Source organism: Syngnathus leptorhynchus, chromosome 2, assembly GCF_054491065.1.
Source record: "Syngnathus leptorhynchus isolate UIUO chromosome 2, UIUO_Slep, whole genome shotgun sequence".
In the NCBI taxonomy this organism is placed as follows: Eukaryota; Metazoa; Chordata; class Actinopteri; order Syngnathiformes; family Syngnathidae; genus Syngnathus; species Syngnathus leptorhynchus.
This window is the reverse complement of record NC_141196.1, coordinates 8,525,935-8,549,133: the sequence shown is the minus strand read 5'-3', so window position 1 is coordinate 8,549,133 and position 23,199 is coordinate 8,525,935. Positions and strand designations below refer to the sequence as shown.

Below are 23,199 nucleotides of genomic sequence, written 5' to 3'. Positions count from 1 at the left end.
AGGAAGAAACCATGGAGGCTTTATCGAGGGGATTTTAAATATGATAGTTTTTTTTTTTCCGCGCATATAACGCCATGTTTGGAATTTGGCTTCAAGTATAGTATGGGTTATTCTTCATTTGATACTTTTTTATGATTTTTTAAATTACATGTCTTAAATTGTAATCATACATGTAACACCCCCATCCCTACCTACTTTTTTTTTAAGTCCTGTGGGCCCTCAAAGCACGTGGGTGAAAATCGTGCACGGCTCTGTGTTACATGTGGTCAGAAAACCTAGCAATGATTTCAACTAAGTAAACTGACAAAATCTGGATAATCATCCAATATGCTGTTTAGAAAAGACGTGCCATGGCGGCGATTGGAGGGCATATCGTTTGGCATGTACACTGCCGAAGAGATACGGTGAGTTTGTTAGCTTTTGGCTTCGTGCTAAAGTTGACGTTCAAAACCTGATGTAAACAAGACGTTTTTGAAGTTTCTCCCTTACAATATGTCACTAATCCATTTTAAACTTTGATTGCCACTACTTTATAGATTTTTATTTTTTTTAGTAGGATGGAACTTTCGCTTATCCTTCGAACTTCACGTTTAAACTGCGCAATTCAATTGATCTAGCCAAATCATGAAATACACTAGCAGCCTGGCATATGTTGTTGTGAGTAAATTGGTCATTTTTTGTCTCATCTAGGAAGTTGAGTGTAAAAACGATCACCAACCCAAGATTGCTTGATGGAATCGGAAATGTGCTCCCAAATGGCCTGTATGACTTGGCCCTGGGACCAGCAGACAACAAGGAGGTAAAATGTGTTTGAGGCTCTCTTTCACTATTTACACCAAAGAAGCAATGTCTTCCTGTTATTGTTTAAGTCAGACAATGTTGTGGGTATGACCAACAACAATGAGAATTGCCTTTGAAATATTGTGACTGAGATTGTGTTGTTCCATCAGGTATGCTCAACTTGCAACCAGGAATTCAACAACTGTCCAGGACACCTGGGACACGTCGAGCTACCACTTCCTGTTTACAACCCTTTATTTTTCGATGTAAGAATCATGCACACACAACTTGCCAAATGCACTTTTACTTTATACTGGATTAACACTGTCACTGCTGGGAATTTTCCCATCAAGTCTCAATAAAATGTATCCTTCTCACAACACATTAAAACTAAAACATTAAAAACCAAAAATGGGCCAGTTGGTTTCATTTCGGCCTACCAAAACTTGAAGCGTGCCCGTCCGAAGGGCTACTCGGGATTCTGAAATGTTTTGAGACCTGCTTCTTTCTATTCTATATCTGTGGTTTTGCTCATTTTCAGAAACTCTACCAGTTGATCCGTGGTTCCTGTTTATCTTGCCAAATGTTAACATGTCCAAGGTCAGCCATCCACCTGCTGTTGAACCAACTCAAGTTACTGGACCATGGAGCCATGCAGCAAGTTTACCAGATAGAGGAATTTCTCAACCAGGTGAGCTTTAAGCTTAATATTTGTAATCACAATCAATAGCATTCATTCTACACATACTGTACATTTCTGGTAAACATCTAACCGACAGCGTGTTTTTGTTATTCTGGTTACGCTAGTTTATAGAAAAGAACAGCAAAGCCACTGGTGACGATATTGGAGCAGCATTGAAAGAGTTCACAGATTCAGTCGTAACTGAAAGCTCAGGAAACATCAAACAGGTCAGTAAACGCGTTCACTCTATCGACATAATATATTTCGATATTATTTTGGATGGGTGCATGAACATTTAAACTATATTGTGATTAATGTATATTCACATGAATAACAACACTGTAACCAATTTGGCAGTTTCTGTTTTTGATGTATGACATTTTCTTCCCTAGATAAAACACATTGTTGGAAGAAAAACCACTTTGATAAATGATTTCTGGAAAAATCACATGAAATCTCGGAAATGTCCCCACTGCAGGTAATACTGTACCAAAGATTTATCATAACTAGCTTCAGTATTGGACAACTATAATAATAGCATCACTGTTCCATCATTTCCATTTGATCATTTTTATCTTAATCATGTTTGACCTTTCTGTTAAGCGGTGAATGGAGATGTTTATCCTACCAAATAAAAAGAATGATTATTTTCATGGGTCACTATGTAGGGATTTATTTTGCATTACTTTCGCAATATAATTGTCGTTTATGTAACTTAATGACTAAAACAAGAGACAACTGTGTGCAAACAGGAGCAAGCGCTTCACCGTCCGAAGTGAGCACAACAGCAAGCTGATTGTCACATTGCCCCCTGGCGTGAAAAGCATTCTCAAATGTGAAGGTGAGTTTTTTTTTCCCACCTCATTTTCTTGTAATTCTTAGGTCGCTTTCAAACTATCTCCTACTTTCTAAGCCATACTTGGTTTCTTTTTAATGGCTGCTTCTCGCCCCAAATCAGTTGGGACTAGTGTCCCAGATATTTGATGACATGAACATAGATACCAATATTTTGATTGGACCTTTCTGTAGTGGACAAGACGGCTGGAGACAAAGCCTACATGACTGCCAGCACAGCTATCGAACACGTCAACATGCTGTGGAAGAAAGAAGGTGAGGGCGAATTTTGAATTCATTGTTGACATCCTCCCATGTCTTGCTGTTCCACAAGACTGAGGCAATGTAGATGTGAGATTGAATTGTTTTACCAAACTATTCTCATTTCCTTCCAGGTTTCTTCCTGAAGTGTCTGTTTTATGGGGTTGGGAACAACTCTGCGTCAAACGAAGAAGGTTTCTCTCCGAATCTCTTCTTCCTGGAGTTGATGGTGGTCCCGCCATGCAGGTACAACACAGTCCCTTTGATGACAAGCTGAGCGTGGTTTTGCTTAAAGATGCGGGTCTTTCCTACTCCTTCGAGGTATCGTCCAATTAATCGACTGGGTGACCAGATGTTTACCAACGGTCAGACATGCAACATGCAAGAAGTGATGAAGGACAGTGCAATCGTAAGAAAACTGCTTTCTCTCATGGCTGTTGAGAAAGGTACTCAGAAGGCTGGGGTAAGTAAGATTTTGTCATTGCGTTGAAATAATCCAATTCTTTTGAAAAAAAAAATGTTCTTTCACTTATTTGATCAGTCTCAGGATACTGAAGAGAAAGACACGTCTTTTCTCGCCGAGATTTCTGGAAAGACATTAACAGATAAACTCTACAACATGTGGATTCGCCTTCAGACACACATCAACATTGTCTTTGACAGTGACATGGACAAAGTGACCTCTGAAAAGTACCCAGGAATCAAACAGGTACATCCTGCAAAGGCAACTAACTAGCAAGTCTTAATACAAACTGTCTCAAATCTGGCACTTACAATAAATGTCCAAAGCTGCAATTTGAGGAATAGTAACATTTAAAATTGTCTAAGTAATACGTTTTTTTTTGGGATTTAGCTGTTTTACAGTATTCCTTTTGTTTATTTTGCAATCTTTTCCTATAACCCGAACAAGATTGGGGTGACTGCATCCTCGTTTCATTTTTCACCTTCCAGATGATTGACAGTCCTGGTTTTCCTTTGTAGATTCTGGAGAAAAAGGAGGGATTGTTCCGGAAACACATGATGGGCAAAAGAGTTGATTTTGCAGCTCGATCTGTCATCTGTCCAGATATGTACATTGGAACCAATGAGATAGGACTTCCCATGGTATGCTTGAGTCGATATTTGCAAATCCATCTTTGGTGGAAATGAGTCATAAGTGAATAGTTGTCCTAGTTTCTCCACAATTATCATTTGTCCTGTTTGTGCAGGTGTTTGCCACAAAACTAACCTACCCGCAGCCTGTCACGCCTTGGAATGTGAAGGAGCTTCGCCAGGCCGTCCTGAACGGCCCAAACGTCCATCCCGGTGCGACGATGGTGATTAGTGAGGACGGCAGGAGAACCCTCTTGTCACAGAGCAGCTTTACACAAAGAGAAGCGGTTGCCAAGCAGCTTTTGACGCCCTGTCCGGGTCCACACAAGATGCCAATGAAAATAGTGAGTCAATCCGAAGGAATTGCAACGGTTGCGCTTGTTGTTGTTGGACAATCCGCCACATGAATATGACTTGACCCTAAAATGAATCATCTGTTTTGTGTCAAGGTGAACCGGCATATTAAGAACGGAGATGTTCTGTTGTTGAACCGACAGCCAACCTTGCACCGACCGTCAATACAGGCTCACCGTGCACGCATTTTACCTGGAGAGAAGGTCCGTACAGTTTCAATCACTCGTCGCCTTAGGATTCAAATTCATTGTCTTATAAGATGGGTTGGCCCGTTCTGTACGACAGGTTCTGAGGCTCCACTACGCCAACTGCAAAGCTTACAATGCAGACTTTGATGGAGATGAGATGAATGCTCACTTCCCGCAGACTGAGCTCGGCCGAGCTGAGGCCTACACGTTAGTCAGCACCGACCAACAGTATCTTTTGCCAAAGGTAGATTCAACATGCATACAGCACATCTCAGTAAAAACGAACAAAGCAAAGAATTTTGCTCTAATTTAATTGCTTTGTGTGGAAAAATGTAGATCCCCTTTTTTCCTTAGATTGTGAAGTGAAAATTGGCTTGACGCTTCAAAGTGTCAAAAAAAAGAGGGAAGGGTGCCAAATAGGTTTTGATACTTCTCACTAGTTTGTTCTTTGTTTCATCAGGATGGGACACCTTTGGCTGGTCTGATTCAGGATCACATGGTTTCAGGTGCACGCATGACAATTCGAGGCAGTTTCTTCACCAGAGATCAGTACACCGAACTTGTGTACAGAGGACTGACGGACAAACAAGGCCGAGTTAAACTTCTGCAACCCGCAATACTCAAGCCACAGAAACTCTGGACAGGAAAGCAGGTATGTTGTGTCATACCCGTGATTATTGACTTTGTATTATGGATTTCATCAAGATTACAAGCATCCTGAAATTAAATGATTTTAAAAAAGGGTTGTCTTAGATTTTACGGCGAGTGTCAAAGCTGCAGGCATAATCCATCTGCCTTGGGGATTTTTTTTTCCACATTCACCTGTGGTATTTTTTGGGGCAAATGCTGACTGTAGCTGGAAACAGTACATTTTATTTCCTGAGTTAATTTGCTAGGAAATGGCCTCATATTCTTAAACTTGTAGTTCAGAGTTTGTTTAATGGCTATGAAGTGGCCACATTGTATAAAGCAGATTTAACCAATTACTTCTTTCTCCCCTTCATAGGTGGTGTCCACACTCCTCCTCAATGTTATTCCAAAAAAGGCCGTACCTTTAAATCTGGTTGGAAAATCAAAAATCCCCGGCAAAGCATGGATCCAAATTCCCCCGCGAGCGACTCCTGGATATGACCCTGACACCATGTGTGACTCGCAGGTACACACAAACACATACACATTTTTTTTGTTGTTGATCTCAGCAATGTAAACATGGTATCAAGTTGTTAAATGAGATTTGACAACTTACTGTTCTATATTTCTTAGGTGCTGATCCGTCACGGTGAGTTGTTAGTGGGGGTTCTGGACAAAGCTCACTACGGCTCCTCTGCATACGGTCTGGTCCATTGTTGCTACGAACTTTACGGAGGGGAGACCAGCGGCAATCTGCTCAGCTGTCTGGCCAGACTCTTTACTGCTTACCTGCAGTTATATAGAGGATTCACTCTCGGTAAATGACATTGCGTTTCCTCTTCCCACAGGCATACCACTATATTTGAACATACTTATTTACCCCCAATGTGTTTTTCTATTAGGTGTTGAGGACATTCTGGTGAAACCAGGTGCCAATAGAAAGAGGAAAAGGCTTATCAAAGCATCACTGAAAATTGGCACAAGAGTGAGTTCAAGCAGCTACTCTCTCTCTTTCAACTGTCCTCAAAGTGCAAACCGAGACTGCGCGTTGTAAAATAACGCAGCCTTGTCAAATTCAGTGTATCCTCCTCGGTGGATGCTACTGGCCAAAATGGCTGCAACAGTGAAGGTGTAGTTTGTGGGCCCCATTGTGCTTCACCCTGGCCTCTGGGCATAATTACGTACTACACACAAGAAATAAATTTGCCAACTGGAACCTTATCGTAGCCGAAGCTGATATGTTTTCAAGGGTGGTAACAACAACTTTCAAATAGAGGGGCTTTAATTTTGACTTTGGTAACATTTTCTTTTTTTTTTTTTTTCCTCCATTCCTCTGGCTTTCCAGGCAGCATTCAACTTTGACAGTGGTAACATATTTTCTTTTCTCCATTCCCCAGGCCCTCCAGGCAGCATTCAACCTTCCCCCCGACGTGGATGAAGCAGAGGCTAAGAGCCGTTGGCAGGATGCTCATCTCAATCCGGACCAGCGAGAGTTTAGCTTGGCCGACCACAAATTCAAAGAAGTGGCCAACCAAGTTAACAATGACATTAACAAGGTGGTGTTTCAAGTTTTGCGTTTGCAATCACTGTGTAATACAGTTCGTGTTGTCACACTGACTTTGTTAGCGTGGCCACGCTTACGGGTATGCAACAACTATTGCAGCTGTGTCAAATTCAGTAGCACCCTCCTCTGTGAGTGCTACTGGCCAAAATGGCTGCTACATTGAAAGTGTAGCTCGTTGGCCCTATTGTGCTCCAACCATGGCCTGTGGGGATAAATACGTGCTACACACACGCAGAGTAAATGCTGCAGTTGGAAACCTGCTGGTAATGAGCAGAGCCGATAGTGTGTATAGTACTATAGTGATCAGCGGCTTTGGAGAACAGTGATGAACCCAAACTTTGTTGTCAAACTGCTGTAAAGAACAAAAAACTGCAGATAATTGACCTGAATGTTTCTTCTGATTTTGTATTCATGCCACAAGATAACAGCAAAGGTTTTACACAGAAGAGCAACATGCATTTAGCATGTACACAATCATGAACCCATGGTACAGCAAATAAGAAAGGATATTTTCCACTAAAATGACTTGTGACGTTGCAAATGCCATCTTCAGGGTCAGGGTTCCATAATTCCATTGAGTCTATCTTGTCTCTTTTGTAGGTGTGTATGCCAATTGGCCTTCACACCTCTTTCCCAGACAACAACCTCCAACTGATGGTCCAGTCAGGTGCCAAGGGTTCCACCGTCAACACCATGCAGGTAAATTTCCCCACTCTGCGCCTTTCGGTGAAATTCTCATTGATAGACTTCCACTGTCTTAATATTCATCTCACTTTGGTTGACTCTGCAAGCTTCATTCTTTGTGTGCATGTTTCAGATCTCGTGTCTACTAGGTCAGATTGAATTAGAGGGTCGTAGGCCTCCACTGATGCCCTCTGGGAAATCGCTACCTTGTTTCCAACCATATGACCCAGCACCCGGTGCTGGAGGTTTTGTTTCTGGGAGGTTCCTCACAGGCATTAAACCACAGGTTTGTCTTCAAGCTCCTATTTTTTTTTTTTACAAAAGATTGGTCAAAGCTTAATTATATTGTTAACTTTTCTACCATCAGGAATTTTTCTTCCATTGCATGGCAGGCAGAGAAGGACTGGTGGATACTGCTGTAAAAACATCTAGATCAGGATACTTGCAGAGGTAAACCAATCATTGAGTGGCAGAAATGGCGGAAAAATATTCCACCCACTTCTTATTTGATCTCATCTTCCTTTTTTTCTTCCGTAGGTGTATTATAAAGCATCTGGAGGGTTTGGTGGTACAGTATGATCTGACAGTGAGGGACAGTGATGGATCTGTAGTCCAGTTCTTGTACGGTGAAGATGGGCTTGATATCCCTAAAACAAAGTTCCTGCAGTCGAGGCAGTTTCCCTTCATTGAGGACAACTTTGAGGTAAACCTTGTGAAATGTTGTTGCAAGTGTCCCATAGTCTAAGAATAAGTTTCTGCGAGAACTGGGTGAGCATTAAAAAAAAAAAAAAATGGCAGCCTTGTCAAATTCAGTGCATCCTCCTCAGTGTGTGTCACTGGCCAAAATGGCTGCCACAGTGAAAGTGTAGTAGATTGGCCCCACGGTATTCTGATATGGCCGTTGGGGATAAATTATACTACACACAGTCTTTGTAGCTAAAAATAAATGCTCATGCCAGTTTTTGAGGGGTTTCTAATGTTTGAAAGCTTTTGCATAAGTCCCAAATGTGAATGCTTGATGTGTTTGTACATGATGTAAATTAGCTTCCCATTTGCTAAGTATAAAGCGAGCTAGATACATACAACGTATTATTGTGGGGAAAATTTGGGGGTTGACTTTTCTGATAATCTTTTTACTATGCTGAATAACGTCATTCAGATTAAGCCATGACTTTGAAACTCTTGTATAATTTAAACACAATAACCATTTTGTTGTCACTGTAGGTAATAAGAAAGTCTCAGGGCTTGGACAAGGTGTTAGCACGAGTGGACCCTCAAGGTGCCAATCAACATTTTTCAGCCATACAACGCTGGAAATCAAAAAGAGGGTTGGCTTGTCCTCGCAAAGGTACATCATTTATGCCACATTTCAAATCTTACTTGTTGTGCTTAGTCATCACCACAGTCATCTAATTTTCTTGTCATTTGTTATAGGAGCATTTCTAATGTTTTCCCAAAAGAAGATGGCTAAACTGAAGGAGACCGAACAAGATGCCAAACTAAATGTGTGCGGGAGGGATGCGGCTGTTCTAAAAGTATTTCTGGCACTCCCTCGTGTGTGTGTGTGTGTGTGTGTGTGTGTGTGTGTTTGTGTGTGTTTGTGTGTCCTGTCCATGTTAAGGCCGTAAATGTACAGTGATCCCTCGCCACTTTGCGCTTCATCTATTGGCCTCGGGCTTGCGGCTATGTTCACCCCACGGACCAACGTCGGCCAGCACGGCGAGAGCAGAACGAAGCCGTGACTCGTTTACTGTCGTTTTTTTGTGACTTTGTGAGGTTTATTGAATCCCGAAAGAATGTTTCTAAAAGTCCGTTTAACTTTAAAATGTTTCAAAATACAAGAATGTCTTTAAAAAAAAATACAATAAAATTGAAAAACTAAAATTATGAAAGTCTTGTGCGGATATCATAAAAATATTGACTACACATCGCAGATTTCCACCCATCGCGCCGGGGGATCTTGGAACCAATTATCAGCAATAAACGAGGGATCACTGTAATTGTATTAACACCTTTTCATTGGCACCATTTTCTTTCTCCAGCTGATAGAACAGTGGCGTGCTCTAGGTGAAGATGGGCAATCAAAATACAAAAGAAAGTCCTCCCGCTGCCCTGACCCCAGTCTGGCCATGTTTAGGCCTGATATAAGCTTTGGATCTGTTTCTGAAAGCTTTCACGACATCACCGAGCAATACTTGGAAAATCGAGACACGACGAATCCACAGGGCTTGGATGCCGACAGGTAATCAATAGTGAGCAGTCTTTTGATATTTATATGATACAATTAATTGTGAAGTTAATTCATATTCCATTTTTAGGCTTTTGCAAATGTCTCTCGTCTTGGTCTCAGTGCCCTTATTTTATTTGTTTCCAGACTTCGACCACTGTTGCATTACAAGTGGCAACGGTCACTTTGTGATCCAGGGGAAGCGGTGGGTCTGCTGGCAGCTCAGTCCATTGGCGAACCCTCCACCCAAATGACCCTCAACACCTTCCACTTTGCTGGCAGAGGAGAGATGAACGTCACACTGGGAATACCTCGGTAATATCAAATGTTACGACTTGGAATTGCAGTCCATGTCTGCACTTGAGGAAATGTTTGGTAATGGTTGTTTTTGTGTGCTGTGTGTGACAGACTGAGAGAGATCCTGATGATGGCCAGCTCCAACATCAAGACTCCTATGATGAGTGTTCCAGTGTTGAACAGCAAGAAGGCCTTAAAGAGAGCTCAGAAACTCCGCAAAGAACTTACAAGGGTCTGCTTGGCCGAGGTAGGAATGGATGATCTTGTTTGATGGTTGGAGAGCTGAAATGCTTCTTTTTACTTTTCACTCATCGATCATGTTCCTGGCTTCTCCTGTCCTAACTTTGTTCTCATTTCTTTTGTCGGCTGCGCGTGAGAGCAGGTACTGCAGAAAATCGATGTGGTCGAGACAGTCCGTATGGAGAGCCTCCCTCGGTCGAGGATGCAGACTTATAAAATCGCTTTCCACTTTCTTCATCCTGAGCATTACGCTGAAGACAAACAGCTCTCACCCCACAAGATCCTCCACTACATGGAAACTAGGTGAAGCATTAACGTCCTCCCATTGCTGATTCAAACCAACTAACTCTGTTGTTACTGACAATTTCCTCAGTTTTTTTCACCTGTTGCTTCAAGCCATCGACAAACGTGCTGCCAAGCTGGCCTCCATCGCTGTGGGGACCACGAAGGCCACCCTCAGAGACAAAGACATTGGTGGTGGTGATGAATTGGCTGAGCCACCAGAGGTACAGATTGACAGAAATATTGCTCATATTTTTCCTCCTTTTTTTTTTTTTTTTTCTTCTTGCGGTTATCTGTTCTCCATCTTACCATATTTCTGTTGTCAGGGGGATGATGGGGAGGACGTGGCGGAGAGAGAAATAGTCGATGACCAAGCGAATGAAGGTGATGCCGACGCATCCGATGCCAAGAGGAGAGACAAGCAAGAAGAGGAAGTAAGAGGATGAATGCACACGTACTGTCTATTAGAGTATTTGAAAAGATTTCTGAGGTGAAATTTAAATTTTTGAAAGCCCTCTATGATGTCTATTCTTTTTAAAAACCTGCACTGAACCTGCAATCAGCTCTACTCTCTTCCTCTTTAGGTCGATTATGACAGCGCGGAGGAAAATGAGGATAAGGATGATGTGGAGGAGGAAGAGGAGGAAGAGGAAACGCCAAAGGAAGCGCAAGAGGAAGCGGAGAGCGGCGCCAAACAATCCAAAATGGAGTCGACACACGCGAAAAAGACCCGAGCGAAAAGTGGGGAAGGAAAAGCAACAAGTAGAGGAGTAGAAGAGTCTGCCCATCAGATGAGGGTGAACTTTGTCCTGAATTCCAACCGAGCAATAGAGGGCTACTGCTATGACCTCGAGCACGAACTGTGGTGTGAAGTAAGTTTTTAATCAAGTGAAGATAGTCTATTACATTGTCTTTCTAAACTGATTTCGGAGGCTCTTCCATTCATAATTGGAGGCCTATTTTCAAATATGAGTACATCAAAGTTGCAGTAATATTAATTGAACCCATCAATTCATGTCATTAGAGCTTACAATGTTCCATATCACCTTTTTGTTGACAGTTGGAATTGGCTTTCCCAATGAGCAAAGTGTACCTTGACATGACCTCCGTTGTGTCAAAACTAGCCCAAACCGCCATCATCGTGGAAACCAAGGGCCTGACCCGATGCTTGCTGAATGAGACCACAACCAAGACTGGAGAAAAACTGACGGTTCTTAACACTGAGGGCATCAACATGCACAAAATCTTTGAGCACAGCGATGTATGTTGACAGTGTGCTTTTTTTTTTTTTCTTTTTTTTTCAAGCTTTGAGAAAACCAGACAATTCTTTTCTGCAGTCGTCCTTGTGAAGAGGAATTCAAATTGCTAAGATCTAATTGCCAAGCTTTGTGACTGTATCGTCTTCCAGATCCTGGATGTCAACAGGCTCTATTCCAACGAGGTCCACGCCATGGCACAAACCTACGGGATCGAAGTAGCTTTCAAAGTCATCGAGAAAGAAATCAAAGATGTCTTTGCAGTTTATGGTATGCATATGAACTCACTGGAAGACCCCCCCCCCCCCCCTTGAAGTTCTCAACCACTCAGCCCACTATTATTTCCATCTTCCTCCAGGTATCGAGGTGGACTCCAGACATTTGTCACTCGTGGCAGACTACATGTGTTTTGAGGGGGTCTATAAACCACTGAGCCGACATGCCTTCACGTCCAACCCCTCCCCACTGCAGCAGATGACTTTTGAGACCAGCTACAAATTCCTCAAACAGGCTACCATGCTGGGTGAGAGGACATGCGGTGCATGCTCATTACATAGTTAGGGTGCCTTGACTTTTGCAAAAATTTACATTGTATAATTCCAAATATACTCTTGACACAATTCAGCTGTGGTCGGGAGGTGTTCCAGTGCCGGAATTAAACACCGTGTGACACGTCTGCAGTTACTAAAATGTCCGATTATTGCTCAAGATGTCCTGGCAAAATTCTCCGCCAGCCGTACATGTTCACAATTTGCGTAACGATGCACATTACCAAGAAAGAACAGCAACATGCTAAATGTGTTTTGTTTTTTTCCCACCCCCAGGCACAAGTGATCAACTAGTATCGCCATCAGCCTGCCTGGTGGTGGGGAAGGTCGTCAAAGCAGGAACAGGACTGTTTGAGCTCAAACAACCGCTGCAGTAGAGGGGACTGATTTGGACACTTATCTTAGACATTTTGGAGTCATGACTTTCATTGGACAGTGACAATAATCACGCATAGCTATCATGAAAAAATAATAAACTGTTTTGACATCATGGAGTGGACGAGACATGGGTATCATCACTGTCTTTGGATGAAAGTAAATGGATCTGGATAAATATACTTATAAAAATGTTTTATCATTAGCCCAAATTACTAGATGAGTTTGTACAGCATAGTTTCTACTCAAGATTGTGTTCTGAAAGATACTGTATGTTTTGTATGCCACTTTTATAGGCTTTTTTATATTTGCCGTAATCCAGTCCCGATGTCCGATCAAAAGCACCAAATTGTAAAAAAATAAGCCTCAAACCGAGTTAATTATTCATGTCATTGAGTGAACAGTGCTGCCAACGCTCTGCCAGTCATTGACTAGCTCCTCCCGTATAGTCCCGGGCTGCTTCTTCACCTTACACCTTGATACTCCACGAGGTGAGCTCTTGCATGTGGCCCGAGAGAGATTTGCGTCATGTTTAGCTTCTTCCATTATCTAATAAATGCTCCAACAGCTGCTTGGCAACTGCCCCATAGCTCTTTCCAGCCTTGAGGAGGTTTACAATCTTTGGTCTTAGCCATGTTGTAGATGAAGTCTTACTGATTGTGTGGGCTGGGCAGGTGTCTTTATGCACCTCAAAATGTGTGCTTCAAATTTAGAATAAATGGAATGTCATCTTGCAGCATGGCTAATAACTGAACATGGCATCTGTTTGTGGAAATAAACAGAAGGGACAAAACAACTGTTTGTCTCTCTACTTATTTGCCATTTAATTTTAATGTGCAGAAAACATGGGAGAGCAGAACTTTCATGTGATATTAAGCACTCATCTATCTCCAGGTTAGTTTCTTCATCCTCTTCTTTGTTTTTGAATTTTCTTTTTGCATGCCCTGATGGTTAGGGTTAGGTGCAAGTCTTATTTCAATTGATGTATTTTCGACACCCGCTAGTGGGGGCAAGGGAAAGTTTGATTCCCTTGCTTTCCTAAATTGGGAAAGTTGGCAAGGATATAAAAATATAAATTAGAACTGTTTCTATATATAGACAAAAATGCCCCTAAAAATTCCCACGTTGACTGCACGACTAAGCCTCGTTAAAAAAGTCTAACAATGAATTTAAATGGTAACTATCCAGGATCTCCAAGAGCGACGACACTTTTGCTTTCACATTCTGTCCTTTGAACTTGAACTTATCAATGAAGAGGTCCGTGATCATGCCTACAGGGAGAAAGAAAAAACATCAGTGCACAAGAATAAAGAGTAACAATAATGTTGACTAAGAATGCAAAAGTATCACCGTAAAGCCTTTCTAGGTGCGCCGGCTGCCTCTTGTACTCCTCCAGCAGATTGTCCGACTGGTCCAGGATGCTGCGATATTCTGAGATCAGGAAGTCGGCGTTGCCCTCGTGAAGCTGCAGCTCCTGAACCATCAAACCAGGGGAGGGGGAAATACAATTTAGCATCATTTATCTCCAATATTGGGACTCAAGTGGGCAAACTTAGGAGAGTCAACGTTCAGGACATAATTTTTTCCTAGAAGAAATACACTTGCGAAAAACAGGTTTGTGTTCCAACCATGGATTTTGCTTGGACATACTTTCAGTGCATCGATGAGCTGAACTTTTCTTGCCAACACCAGCTGGTACTCCAGTTTAGGGTGAATCATCTTGAGCGTGTGGCTCACAGAATCGTCGTTGATATCTGCGGAGGTAAACCAGCGGTTCCAATCTTTTAACCATACCAGGACCCGACTGCAGAAGAAGAATTCTCTCGCAGCAGCCCACCGTAGGAAATGTTCAAGTTGATTTTGCGTTTGGTGGCTTCTTTGGAGAGGACATCGCTCAGGATGGAGATGGTGGAGATGTTATCTGACTTGAAGTGACCTTCTCCTTTGCTGGGGGGGGGGGGGGGGGAGGAGGGAACATGTTTGGTTTGAGTCTCAAGATAAACAAGTTTTTTTTTTTCAACTGTGCGTTGCAGCTAACTGTATTTTCTTCTCGAGAAATATTCAGACGTGGCACTCGCTTAATGACTAGCTGCTAACCATTGGCCGCTAATGCTGGGAACAAGTGCCGTATTGTCCAGTGTTAGTGCAATAAGAGATTTTGAAGTGTCCTCAAATTGAAAGACAAATGAGAAAAATAGAAGCTAATTGTTGCTGACCTGTAGGTGGCGTGCAACTGCGTGCCAAGGAAGGTGTTAAGGAAGTAGAAGGTGACGCTCTCTCCCGCCGGTGTCTTCTCTGGTACCTCCGGTAGACAGAAGACCACCCAGGAGTGGATTTCTGCAAAACTGAACTGCCCCACCAAACTCAGCCTGTTCATTGGCCTGAACCCCCAACGCAGAACAAATAAGGAATATGGAATTCATAATAAAAAGGTGTAGGGTGGAAAGTCACCTGTCCTGGTCGATGCTGTGTGTGCGTTGGTGAAGCGAAAGAGGTTTGATGCGATATTGGCGAACCTGACACGTCTTGGGCTGCAGTCTGTGGGTGACGTAAGCCTGCAAGGTGCCGTATTGCCCTTCGATAGACCTCACCTAAAACAAACACAAATAAATGTGACATGGGATGAATGGTTTGCCCAGAGCGCAAAAATAGCCATGACCGCCTCTGGCTATATGTTTCTGTGAACAATGAACCACAATAATACCCGATACTTACCTTGAGCTCCAATCTGGTGGTGTTGGCTTGACATCGGTAAGTGGCCAGCAGGAAGTTGCCATTTGGATGCTGGAAAGAGAGAGAGAGAGAGAGAGAGAGAGAGAGAGAGAGAGAGAGAGAGAGAGAGAGAGAGAGAGAGAGAGAGAGAGGATTTCAAAATGGGAGTCACTAGTCAGTCAACAAGAAAACCATTTTGTCATGCGTAAGGTTCGCGGTTCACCTCAGAGTCGCACTCGCTGAAGCTGACCACCGCTGAGTTGTTGTCCACGTCCAGCAAGTCGATGGGGACGTCGCTCTACAAGAGACGGAGACAAGTCGGACAACCAGATATTTTGAATGCTATTTTATGCTGGATGATTTATTTGTATCCATCAATTGTCCAGCTAAATAAAATGTAAATTTATGCACAAATGGAGAAGAGATAATAGAAAATGAACATTAGTTTTGTGCAATTTGAAGGGAAAAATAGCATTTTAAAATATACAATCCGTATGACATTCTTCCCATATTATATTGTACTATACACTATATATATATATATATATATATATATATACACATATATATATATATATATATAAAAAATGCAATTAAGTTAAAGTACCATTGTAATAGTTTTCAGAAAACAAAAGCCCAACATGTCCTCTTAAAGCTTTGCCAAGTCAGCAAGTACCTGGAGCAGCAGATTGTCAATGGCTGTCTGGACCTCCAGCGTGAGGCTGTAGCTGGCATCGTCCTGGCACAGCGTAAACTTGTCGTTGATGCTGAAGGTGGGCACCACAGAGACAGCCGTCTTGGACAATGACGTCTGTTGATACTGCTCGCGACCCACTTGAACTTTGACCTGGAGCTGCTCCAGCTCCGCCCTACGGTGAAAGAATGGCTCGCGTTTCCACGTGTTGCTCTGGACACCAAAGTCGTCAGCGGCGGCGGTTACCTGAGGGCTTCCACTTTGGCCTGAACCTCTTTACTTATCCTGACCTCGTCTCCTGCACCCAATTCAGCCTTTTGAGGCTCCGTGGTTAAACCTGTCACCCAACCTGGCAAAAAGCAAGACAGCCGCAAAAGCCATTGAGATTCACTTGATGATTGATAGGCTAGAACGGAAAACGTTAAAAGCATGATTCAAAATAATGCTTTGATGAAAAGAATGCCCTCCTCAGTTACGTTTGGAGTATTTTAAGAGTTTGTGGAAGGCAAGGATCGTGCAAACTCAATGTTAAATGGAGTGCGTAAGCAATGTCACCTGTATAGGTGGCAGTTAGGATCTCATCATAGGACTCCTTTCCCACACAGCCTCCCTGAATGGAGGTCACGCTTTCTGACAAAGCCTGTGCCAGGCAAAGGAGGAAAATTACAAGCCGGTTTCATGAGACGGATTGATCAAGTCTACATTTAAAGACCGCTCACATGTTCAAAGCGTTGCGTGGGCTCGTTGGTGCTGTCAAAGGCGTAGACGGCAACCGTTCCGTCATCGCGTCCCACCAGGAGGTCCCTCACGCCGTCACCAGTGATGTCGTAGGTGTCGAGGCAGAGAATTCCTGGATGGCGCGGTTGGGCATTTTATTGGGTACAACCGCACATGCCACCTGTTACATCAACGGCACAGTACGGTACCTCCTTTCTTTTTGTCGTTGTCAATCTCCCATTTGGTTGTCGCTGAATCCTCGCCGATGTGAACTGAGCCAATTTTGCCATCCGTTGTCCCATAGAGAATGGCACCTCCTGAGAGCCGAATGAAATTCATGAGATTCATATGACATAGCATAAGGATCTTGTAATAAAAAAAAAAAAAGGGGATTAAGTTGCCTCCATCTTTGTTGTAGGATTCTAGCACGGATGGCTGTCCGGGCACTTCCACCTCGTAGGCCAGCTCGGATCCCTGATGCATTTAAAGAAACAAGGCAAAGTTTTATTGATCTAATTCCTGTTGGACAATTAGGAGTCGAAATAACCTTGTCTACCTGCAGCACCCTGAGAACACGATCTTGACACGCCAGCACAGGGATGGTACGAGGCAGGTTCTCTGATGACAAACAGATGATGTCGTTGATCTTGTCTCCTGACAGGAAGTAGTCCTGGTCCTTGCAGTCACAGTAATGGTTGTAGATGTAGCTGGCGCACACAAAAAGGTCAGCGCCAGACACCTGCCTGCGTTGGACAAAGGACAAGGTGGGTGGACCAGGTATTTTCAGTGTCAATTTTCTATAAAACTTTCTGAATAAGGTTTGTAAGTGAGCGTGTAACCGTTACATTAATTTCAGCTAGGAACTACAATCACAAATGCAGTTTATCTTACAGATGGATTTAGGGGTGGGTGGGGGGGGGGGGGGGGGGGACTGCATAAGGCCTCAAGGTTCTTCTATATGTGTACAATGTAGATTGTAGTTTGCGATGGGAAAAACAGAATACACAAGATTTCCCGTGGAAGGCTACAAGTGATTTGTATGGAAGATGCAGAGATTATTTTTTATTTGATAAGTGAAATTAAGGGGGAAAAAGATGGCTGGACAGTTAATGCATGGTGGGACCGATCAAATGTTCCTATGAGTCAGGCGTATTCTAAAAACTTGATGGAGTTGCTGCCTACATGGCATTGATGCTCTCGGTAAGATTGGCGTCAAAAGTGAGGAACTGTTTCCCCTTCTTGGTGAATCCTCGCACTTGAGAGCCTGAGCAAACAAAGATCTTCTCCTGTGGGGTTCCCACCGCTCCGCCAAGGTCCATTCGGCATATTTTCTGGCCCGGGAGTGTTTTGAAGACAGGCTGTGAAACATGGGCGCTTAAATTAGCTTCAAAATATGGACAAAATACACCAACGAAGTTGACTCACGATTGCGTCGCACTTCTTCATCCCAAAACATGTCAGGACGCCGTCATGGTCAGCAACAGCCACCTGCAACAATGACATTAAAAAAACTCATCAGTATTGAGATTCACACAAATTGCTCGGTATGGATAGGTATCAATTGAGGAAACCTTCTGAGTGGCTTTTTTTCCAAGTGCTGGCAGCAGCCTCATGGTTTTTTGGGATGTTACGCCAACCTGCAAATTGTAGGAACCAACCAGTGTGACATAGAATAGTATAACGTTCTTAAATATCAACATAATACTCATAAAGCAGATAGAAAGACGATTTACCTGGATATAGTCAACTCGATTTAAATTAATTTCCATCTTTATTTGGAAAAGGTCTCGACTCCGGAGGATAATAACGACGCAAGCCGTCAAACTAGATGCTTATACAACCCGTCGTTCCATTCGCCAGTCACTTGTGGCAGCTAACCTGTGAGGTCAGAAGAGATGAGGATTATCCACTCAGGAGGATAAACTCGACATGCTAACGTTGGCTAGCAAGCTAGTTTAGCATCCGCGATGTGTTCACACGAGAAGACGAGTAGTATTTAAAGTAAAATGAGGACGATGCTAAGTTGTGAATGGAAACACGAACGACATTCAAGTCGAAACGGAGACATATTCAAGACGAGCTAGAGGCATTACGATTAAACCTGCTTCCATGGCAACGTTGCACCCGCAATAACCTGTACAATCATTGGCCGCTCTTTGAGCATAACATATTCAAAACGTTTTCTGATTGGATAATTTGCACCCACAGTCGGCGAATGAGAATTATTGGGTTTCATCACGAAATGCAGTATGCGCATTGGTTCAGCACAAAATAAATCTGACGATTCGGTTAACATTTTATTTCATCATCGTTAAGAGCTCATCACGCGATAAAAATGTGGTTCATCTGTAGGCAGACGGAGACATGGGAGAAAAAAAAAGTTAGGGCACATGTAAGACAAAAGTATTCGTACAAGTGTGCTAAATGCATTGGAAAAAAAGGAATTATAATGCATTGGAAATCAGTGCAGCTTCCCACTTAATGACATGCATCATGGAATTCACTTCAAGAATTCCAACAGCATAAAGGATCGTCCTGTTATTAATGATTATTCTGGAAAAAGCAGAAATGACATTTGTTCAGCAAGGAGTGAATTGAGGACTTTAAAGAGTATATACAAAAAAGAAAGTATAAACTGCATACATTGCCTCCTAGTTCTGACAAATATTTAAATTAGTAATTATACTACAAGCTCAGTTTGTGACTAATCTCAAGTGAATAAATAAAGTTGTAGGATCACATTAAGATGTCATGTGCTCTGGCATAAAAGAGCAGTAGGCCCACCATTTTGCTGAGGTCACATTAGGAAAGGAGAAGAGGACACAAAACAACTTCAATGCTTTTCAGGCTGGTCTTGAATTGCAGTACACTGTCAAGTTGTCATTGCAACAATAAAAACAAAATGTCCTCCATTGATGGCGCCACATTGTGCGTCCTCATCCAAAATGGAAGTCACGTCCTTGGCGGCGGCCAAAAAAAAAAAAAAAAAAAAAAAAAAAAAAAAAAAAAAGAGTGGGGGAGAGGGTGCGATGTTAAGGCCTTCAGATGCCGGTGGGGGCCAAGCGGCTGACGAAGGCAATGCTGCTGAGGCACATCCTCCGGAAGAAGGCAGGGCACGCAGGCTTCATAATGTAATGCTCCAGGAGGATTCGCAGCTCAGCAAATAAAGTACTGACAAAAAAAAAAAAATAATATATATATATATATATATATATATATATATATAAGGCAACCATCAATAGAACAGAACAATAATGTGTATTTGTAGCTCTTACCGGCAATATGGATTTCTTCTGGACGTGTAGCGTAGGCTGAGGAAGCGATAGTAAATGAAAGGCAGCAGCAAACTTCCCTGGCCACTGTTGACAAACCACGAAAACGACATTTTCAAGGAGACGTATTTGATGGTCATATTAACAACCCCTAACAGAAAAAAGCACTCGACAGAACCAACCACACGTCAAGAGTCTACCTGAAGACAGCAACCCCACACCAAAGTCATCTCTAAAGTTAATTTAACACATGCGGCCCATTTGAGATCATCTGTGGAAGTATTTTCGACCCATGGTAAGAGCAACTGCTAAAATTAGCACATGATCACGTGATTTTAAAAAAATGTGTTAGGTTTATATGTGCACAACCTGAAGAGCATGAAGACAGTGGCTGGCATCAAAAAGATCTCATTACAGGCGATGAACTTGAGGATGTTCTGCTGATTGGCAGACATCTTGTCCAGGAGATTCCTGATGAACATCAGCGTGCTGGGCCCCACTGACTGTGCGGACGATGACAACATGTTGAAATTCATCCGTTTATGTTTTTCAAGCAAACTGCTCTGTTATATTTTGAGCAACAAAATGCTGGAGTAGAAATTCCATTGGCATATTGAACAACCTCCCTGACAAGAAAGCAATCAAAGTCACAGCCAGAGATAGTGGCTGTGTCATACTCACATCGAGGACCTTTTTGGTGAAGGTGGTTGCGTGGAGCAAGGAGAAGAGGAAAACTGGGAAAATACTCACTGGAATCAATGAATTAAAGAACTACAAGATAATAATACACGGGATATTGCATTGGACTTAATCTGGCTCGCCTGATAGTTGAACTGTGATTTTATCACGAGGAATATGACAAGTGGCAGCCGAATAAAGACATTCATCAAAATCCTACTAAAATGACCAAAGACAACAAACTGTTAACTGAAAAGACAACATTCAAGATGTTAATGCTTCATTTTAAACCGCACAGTTTCTGGTTTATCAAAAAAATAAAAAAATAAAGATAAGCCTTGACTGACTAGCAGTTATACATTTATGTGATTCTCCATTAGGACACCCTGCCTCAAAACAATTTTTAACCCACCCACAGTTCATAGAGCAGGCAAGCGCCTTGAAGTCAAGGATACTCGTGATGGGGTAGGAGTTGACCAAGATGAGTGAGTACAGCAGGTAGTGGCAGCTGTCCTCCTGCAGCGCCTGTGCCACAAATGCCCGGCTCAGCTGGAACCTGGGGAGCCTCTGGTGCAGGCGCAGGGCACTGGTGAGCGCGTTGGAAAGCAGCGCTCGCTGGTAGAAGTTGGACGCCGCGTGGGGTCTAAGACAAAAATGGTCCACACAATAAGATTTGGTTACAACAACAAAAAAAACTCTTGTTTGTGCCTACTCACCCCAAGATTGGGAGTATGAACATGACGGAGCAGTAGACGGTGAAGAGGCGTGACAGCCACATGGCCGTTTCAAGCTTGTTGCTCATTAAAAATTGCTACACAAAGGGGGAAAAGAAGTACTGTTATATTTCACGGCTCCAGGCATATGATCCAAATTATCGTGCAACCTTGCATTCCGCCTGCATTTTTCCTGTGAAGTATGCCCTGTATTTGTTCGTAAATTTTGAGTAATTGAGTAAACTTGCTGCCAAAGGAATGATTGCTGACTGAAAAGTTACGACGGAATTTGGGGAAATTTTGTGTGTTGGGCACATTCAACAGGAAAAACCTGAAACAATCATTAAGCAACTGGCTTACCACAGGCCCCAGTCTCGGAGGGTTTTGATGGCTGGTGTCTGCCATTTTCTATGCTTGTATATGTCACTGTTCAGGGAAATAACAAAATATAATGCACATGCCAAACAGATCGTGGACTACATTGTTAGTTTGCCATAAACAATTTATAGAAGTTTGTATTTTGCAGAGGGCCTCCATAACCATTTTTTTAAACAAACATATAAATAAGACATCAGTATATAAGTAAGTATTGATAGAGTTTTTGTATTAGATTGAGTAGGTGAACTAACTAAAAAAGAAAGGAAGGAAAGAAAGGAAAAGGAAAATAGTGTAGAGAACAGGGAGAAGAAAGCCCAGAGAGAAGGAAATCAGGAAGCTAGGAAAGGAGGAAGGGGAGGAAGTACAGGCGTAGATGTGAATTTAAAAAGCACTACTTTAACCTGTGTGAAAAAACGGAAGAATAAATATCACAGGAGCCATTTGGGTTGATAACGAACCAGTTGATCTTTAACAACATTAATACACTGTATGCATTGGATTAGCAGATAATTGGGAGACCATTCAACGCACGTTACTCGTCTGAATTGCATCACAATAGCTTAGTGTACCTGTCATAGAAGCTACTTGAAAAGAAAGCTAATGAAACGACTTGAAACAGCGAGCTTACATTTAATAGAACTCCTGCGAAGGATACCGCCTTGGCATTCTCTTCAAGGCGACCGAGGGAGAATTGATATTCGATTAGGACTCTTTTTGACGCCTCATCAAAGGCGTCTAAAGGCAGGTGAATCTAGAACGTTCTCTTTGAGCTAGCAAGGGAGATTGCTAGGCTAACGGCGTCATCTCCCTAACGCCCTGTTTATGACACATAACCCAGCACGCGTATCCGCCTAAAAGGGAGAGTTTTTGATATCCTGCCAGTATTTAAAGTTTTAACACAAGACACAACTTACCGGTGTCGTAGCGTGTGCTGTGACAGTCACGTCACTGTATCTGAGTCGAAATACACACGCGCTTGTAGTGAATGATCAGCTGACCTTCTTGGTCGGTGACCGCAATCTCGCAAACTCTCGCGAGGATAGGAAAGGAGCACTTTCGTAAAAGACGATTTCTCTAAGAGCAAGTGCTTCCAGTCGGCTCTAGGGGGCGTGGATGAGTGCAGTCACTACAGAAAAATTATCCATTTCAAAATTTCATGTCATTCTTCCGTATCGCTTGTCTCCACGGAGCCTATCCCAGCAGAGATCGGGCAGTAGGCGGGGGACACCCTGAACTGGTCGAAGCTAAAATCACTAAAGGTGTTTTATTCTCCATAAGTGTCAAATGTCTGCACATGAATGTATGTATTTTCTGTGTTGACTATGTATATTATTTTTTTCTTGTGGATTTTAAACAAACACAGATTAAAATATTATGAAGTAATAAAAAAATACAAGTCAGCCGCCTGACCAGCATGAGCGACAAAACTGCGCGCTCTTTTCTGTATTTCCGGTTCAGGCAGCAGACACCAACAAAGCTCCTCTTCTTTAACCACTCACTAAATTTTGGTTGTAGTGTTGAATATATCGTCTTATGTGGGATTGTTGCGAGAATTGTTTATTTTGTGCCATTAAATGTCATTTTAAACTGTTTTACGCCCGCTCACCACTAGATGGCGCGCTCGGACAGAAAACTGAGCCCAAGTGAGTGAGTCGCAAAAACAGCAGACTTTTAAGTATTCCTTATTCTGTCCCAACATGTTTTTTAACGTAACACTTTACTCTTTTCCTCAACTCTGTGT

General features: G+C 42.6%; 3 protein-coding genes and 3 non-coding genes across 8 annotated transcripts; 4 read left to right on the top strand and 2 right to left on the bottom strand.

The window, feature by feature from the left end:
- The first annotated feature begins 14 nt into the window (after positions 1 to 14).
- On the top strand, positions 15 to 12,423 carry polr1a (RNA polymerase I subunit A). Its single transcript, XM_085937399.1, has 37 exons — positions 15 to 404; positions 691 to 799; positions 951 to 1,046; positions 1,322 to 1,471; positions 1,588 to 1,689; positions 1,855 to 1,940; positions 2,215 to 2,303; positions 2,492 to 2,572; positions 2,692 to 2,803; positions 2,879 to 3,020; positions 3,099 to 3,266; positions 3,539 to 3,661; positions 3,766 to 3,993; positions 4,099 to 4,206; positions 4,289 to 4,435; positions 4,652 to 4,843; positions 5,198 to 5,347; positions 5,455 to 5,638; positions 5,724 to 5,806; positions 6,219 to 6,377; positions 6,986 to 7,084; positions 7,203 to 7,355; positions 7,437 to 7,519; positions 7,607 to 7,772; positions 8,294 to 8,417; positions 8,504 to 8,604; positions 9,112 to 9,311; positions 9,444 to 9,611; positions 9,705 to 9,840; positions 9,976 to 10,136; positions 10,207 to 10,339; positions 10,442 to 10,549; positions 10,700 to 10,987; positions 11,176 to 11,376; positions 11,524 to 11,641; positions 11,730 to 11,894; positions 12,196 to 12,423. Exons 1-37 carry the CDS (start codon positions 328 to 330, stop codon positions 12,294 to 12,296), a joined length of 5,091 nt encoding a protein of 1,696 aa, XP_085793525.1. The 5' UTR covers positions 15 to 327; the 3' UTR covers positions 12,297 to 12,423.
- LOC147060578 (small nucleolar RNA SNORA5) lies at positions 5,881 to 6,017 on the top strand. The gene has a single exon (XR_015065586.1). It is a non-coding gene; the product is annotated as a small nucleolar RNA SNORA5 (small nucleolar RNA).
- LOC147060577 (small nucleolar RNA SNORA5) lies at positions 6,480 to 6,618 on the top strand. The gene has a single exon (XR_015065584.1). It is a non-coding gene; the product is annotated as a small nucleolar RNA SNORA5 (small nucleolar RNA).
- LOC147060576 (small nucleolar RNA SNORA5) lies at positions 7,863 to 7,998 on the top strand. Its single transcript, XR_015065585.1, has one exon. It is a non-coding gene; the product is annotated as a small nucleolar RNA SNORA5 (small nucleolar RNA).
- Positions 12,410 to 18,552, bottom strand: bbs7 (Bardet-Biedl syndrome 7). 2 transcript variants are annotated; one of them, XM_085937413.1, is made up of 20 exons: positions 18,511 to 18,552; positions 18,151 to 18,295; positions 17,989 to 18,054; positions 17,843 to 17,905; positions 17,600 to 17,775; positions 16,974 to 17,160; positions 16,819 to 16,891; positions 16,627 to 16,734; positions 16,420 to 16,550; positions 16,256 to 16,340; positions 15,947 to 16,049; positions 15,683 to 15,875; positions 15,230 to 15,304; positions 15,010 to 15,078; positions 14,746 to 14,885; positions 14,511 to 14,675; positions 14,132 to 14,241; positions 13,945 to 14,048; positions 13,645 to 13,768; positions 12,410 to 13,565 (listed from the first exon to the last, which is right to left on the bottom strand). In XM_085937413.1, exons 2-20 carry the CDS (start codon positions 18,184 to 18,186, stop codon positions 13,432 to 13,434), a joined length of 2,142 nt encoding a protein of 713 aa, XP_085793539.1. In that variant the 5' UTR covers positions 18,187 to 18,295; positions 18,511 to 18,552; the 3' UTR covers positions 12,410 to 13,431. The 2 variants fall into 2 exon arrangements, with proteins under 2 accessions (XP_085793539.1, XP_085793547.1); XM_085937421.1 differs by having other exon boundaries at positions 18,519 to 18,537.
- Positions 18,553 to 18,707: 155 nt separating this feature from the next.
- On the bottom strand, positions 18,708 to 22,497 carry tmem33 (transmembrane protein 33). Of its 2 annotated transcripts, none has more exons than XM_085906474.1 (8): positions 22,373 to 22,497; positions 21,441 to 21,506; positions 21,084 to 21,178; positions 20,823 to 21,010; positions 20,371 to 20,438; positions 20,059 to 20,192; positions 19,693 to 19,776; positions 18,708 to 19,588 (listed from the first exon to the last, which is right to left on the bottom strand). In XM_085906474.1, exons 2-8 carry the CDS (start codon positions 21,483 to 21,485, stop codon positions 19,459 to 19,461), a joined length of 744 nt encoding a protein of 247 aa, XP_085762600.1. In that variant the 5' UTR covers positions 21,486 to 21,506; positions 22,373 to 22,497; the 3' UTR covers positions 18,708 to 19,458. The 2 variants fall into 2 exon arrangements, with proteins under 2 accessions (XP_085762600.1, XP_085762601.1); XM_085906475.1 differs by lacking the exon at positions 22,373 to 22,497 and adding an exon at positions 22,087 to 22,353.
- Between the last annotated feature and the right edge of the window lie 702 nt (positions 22,498 to 23,199).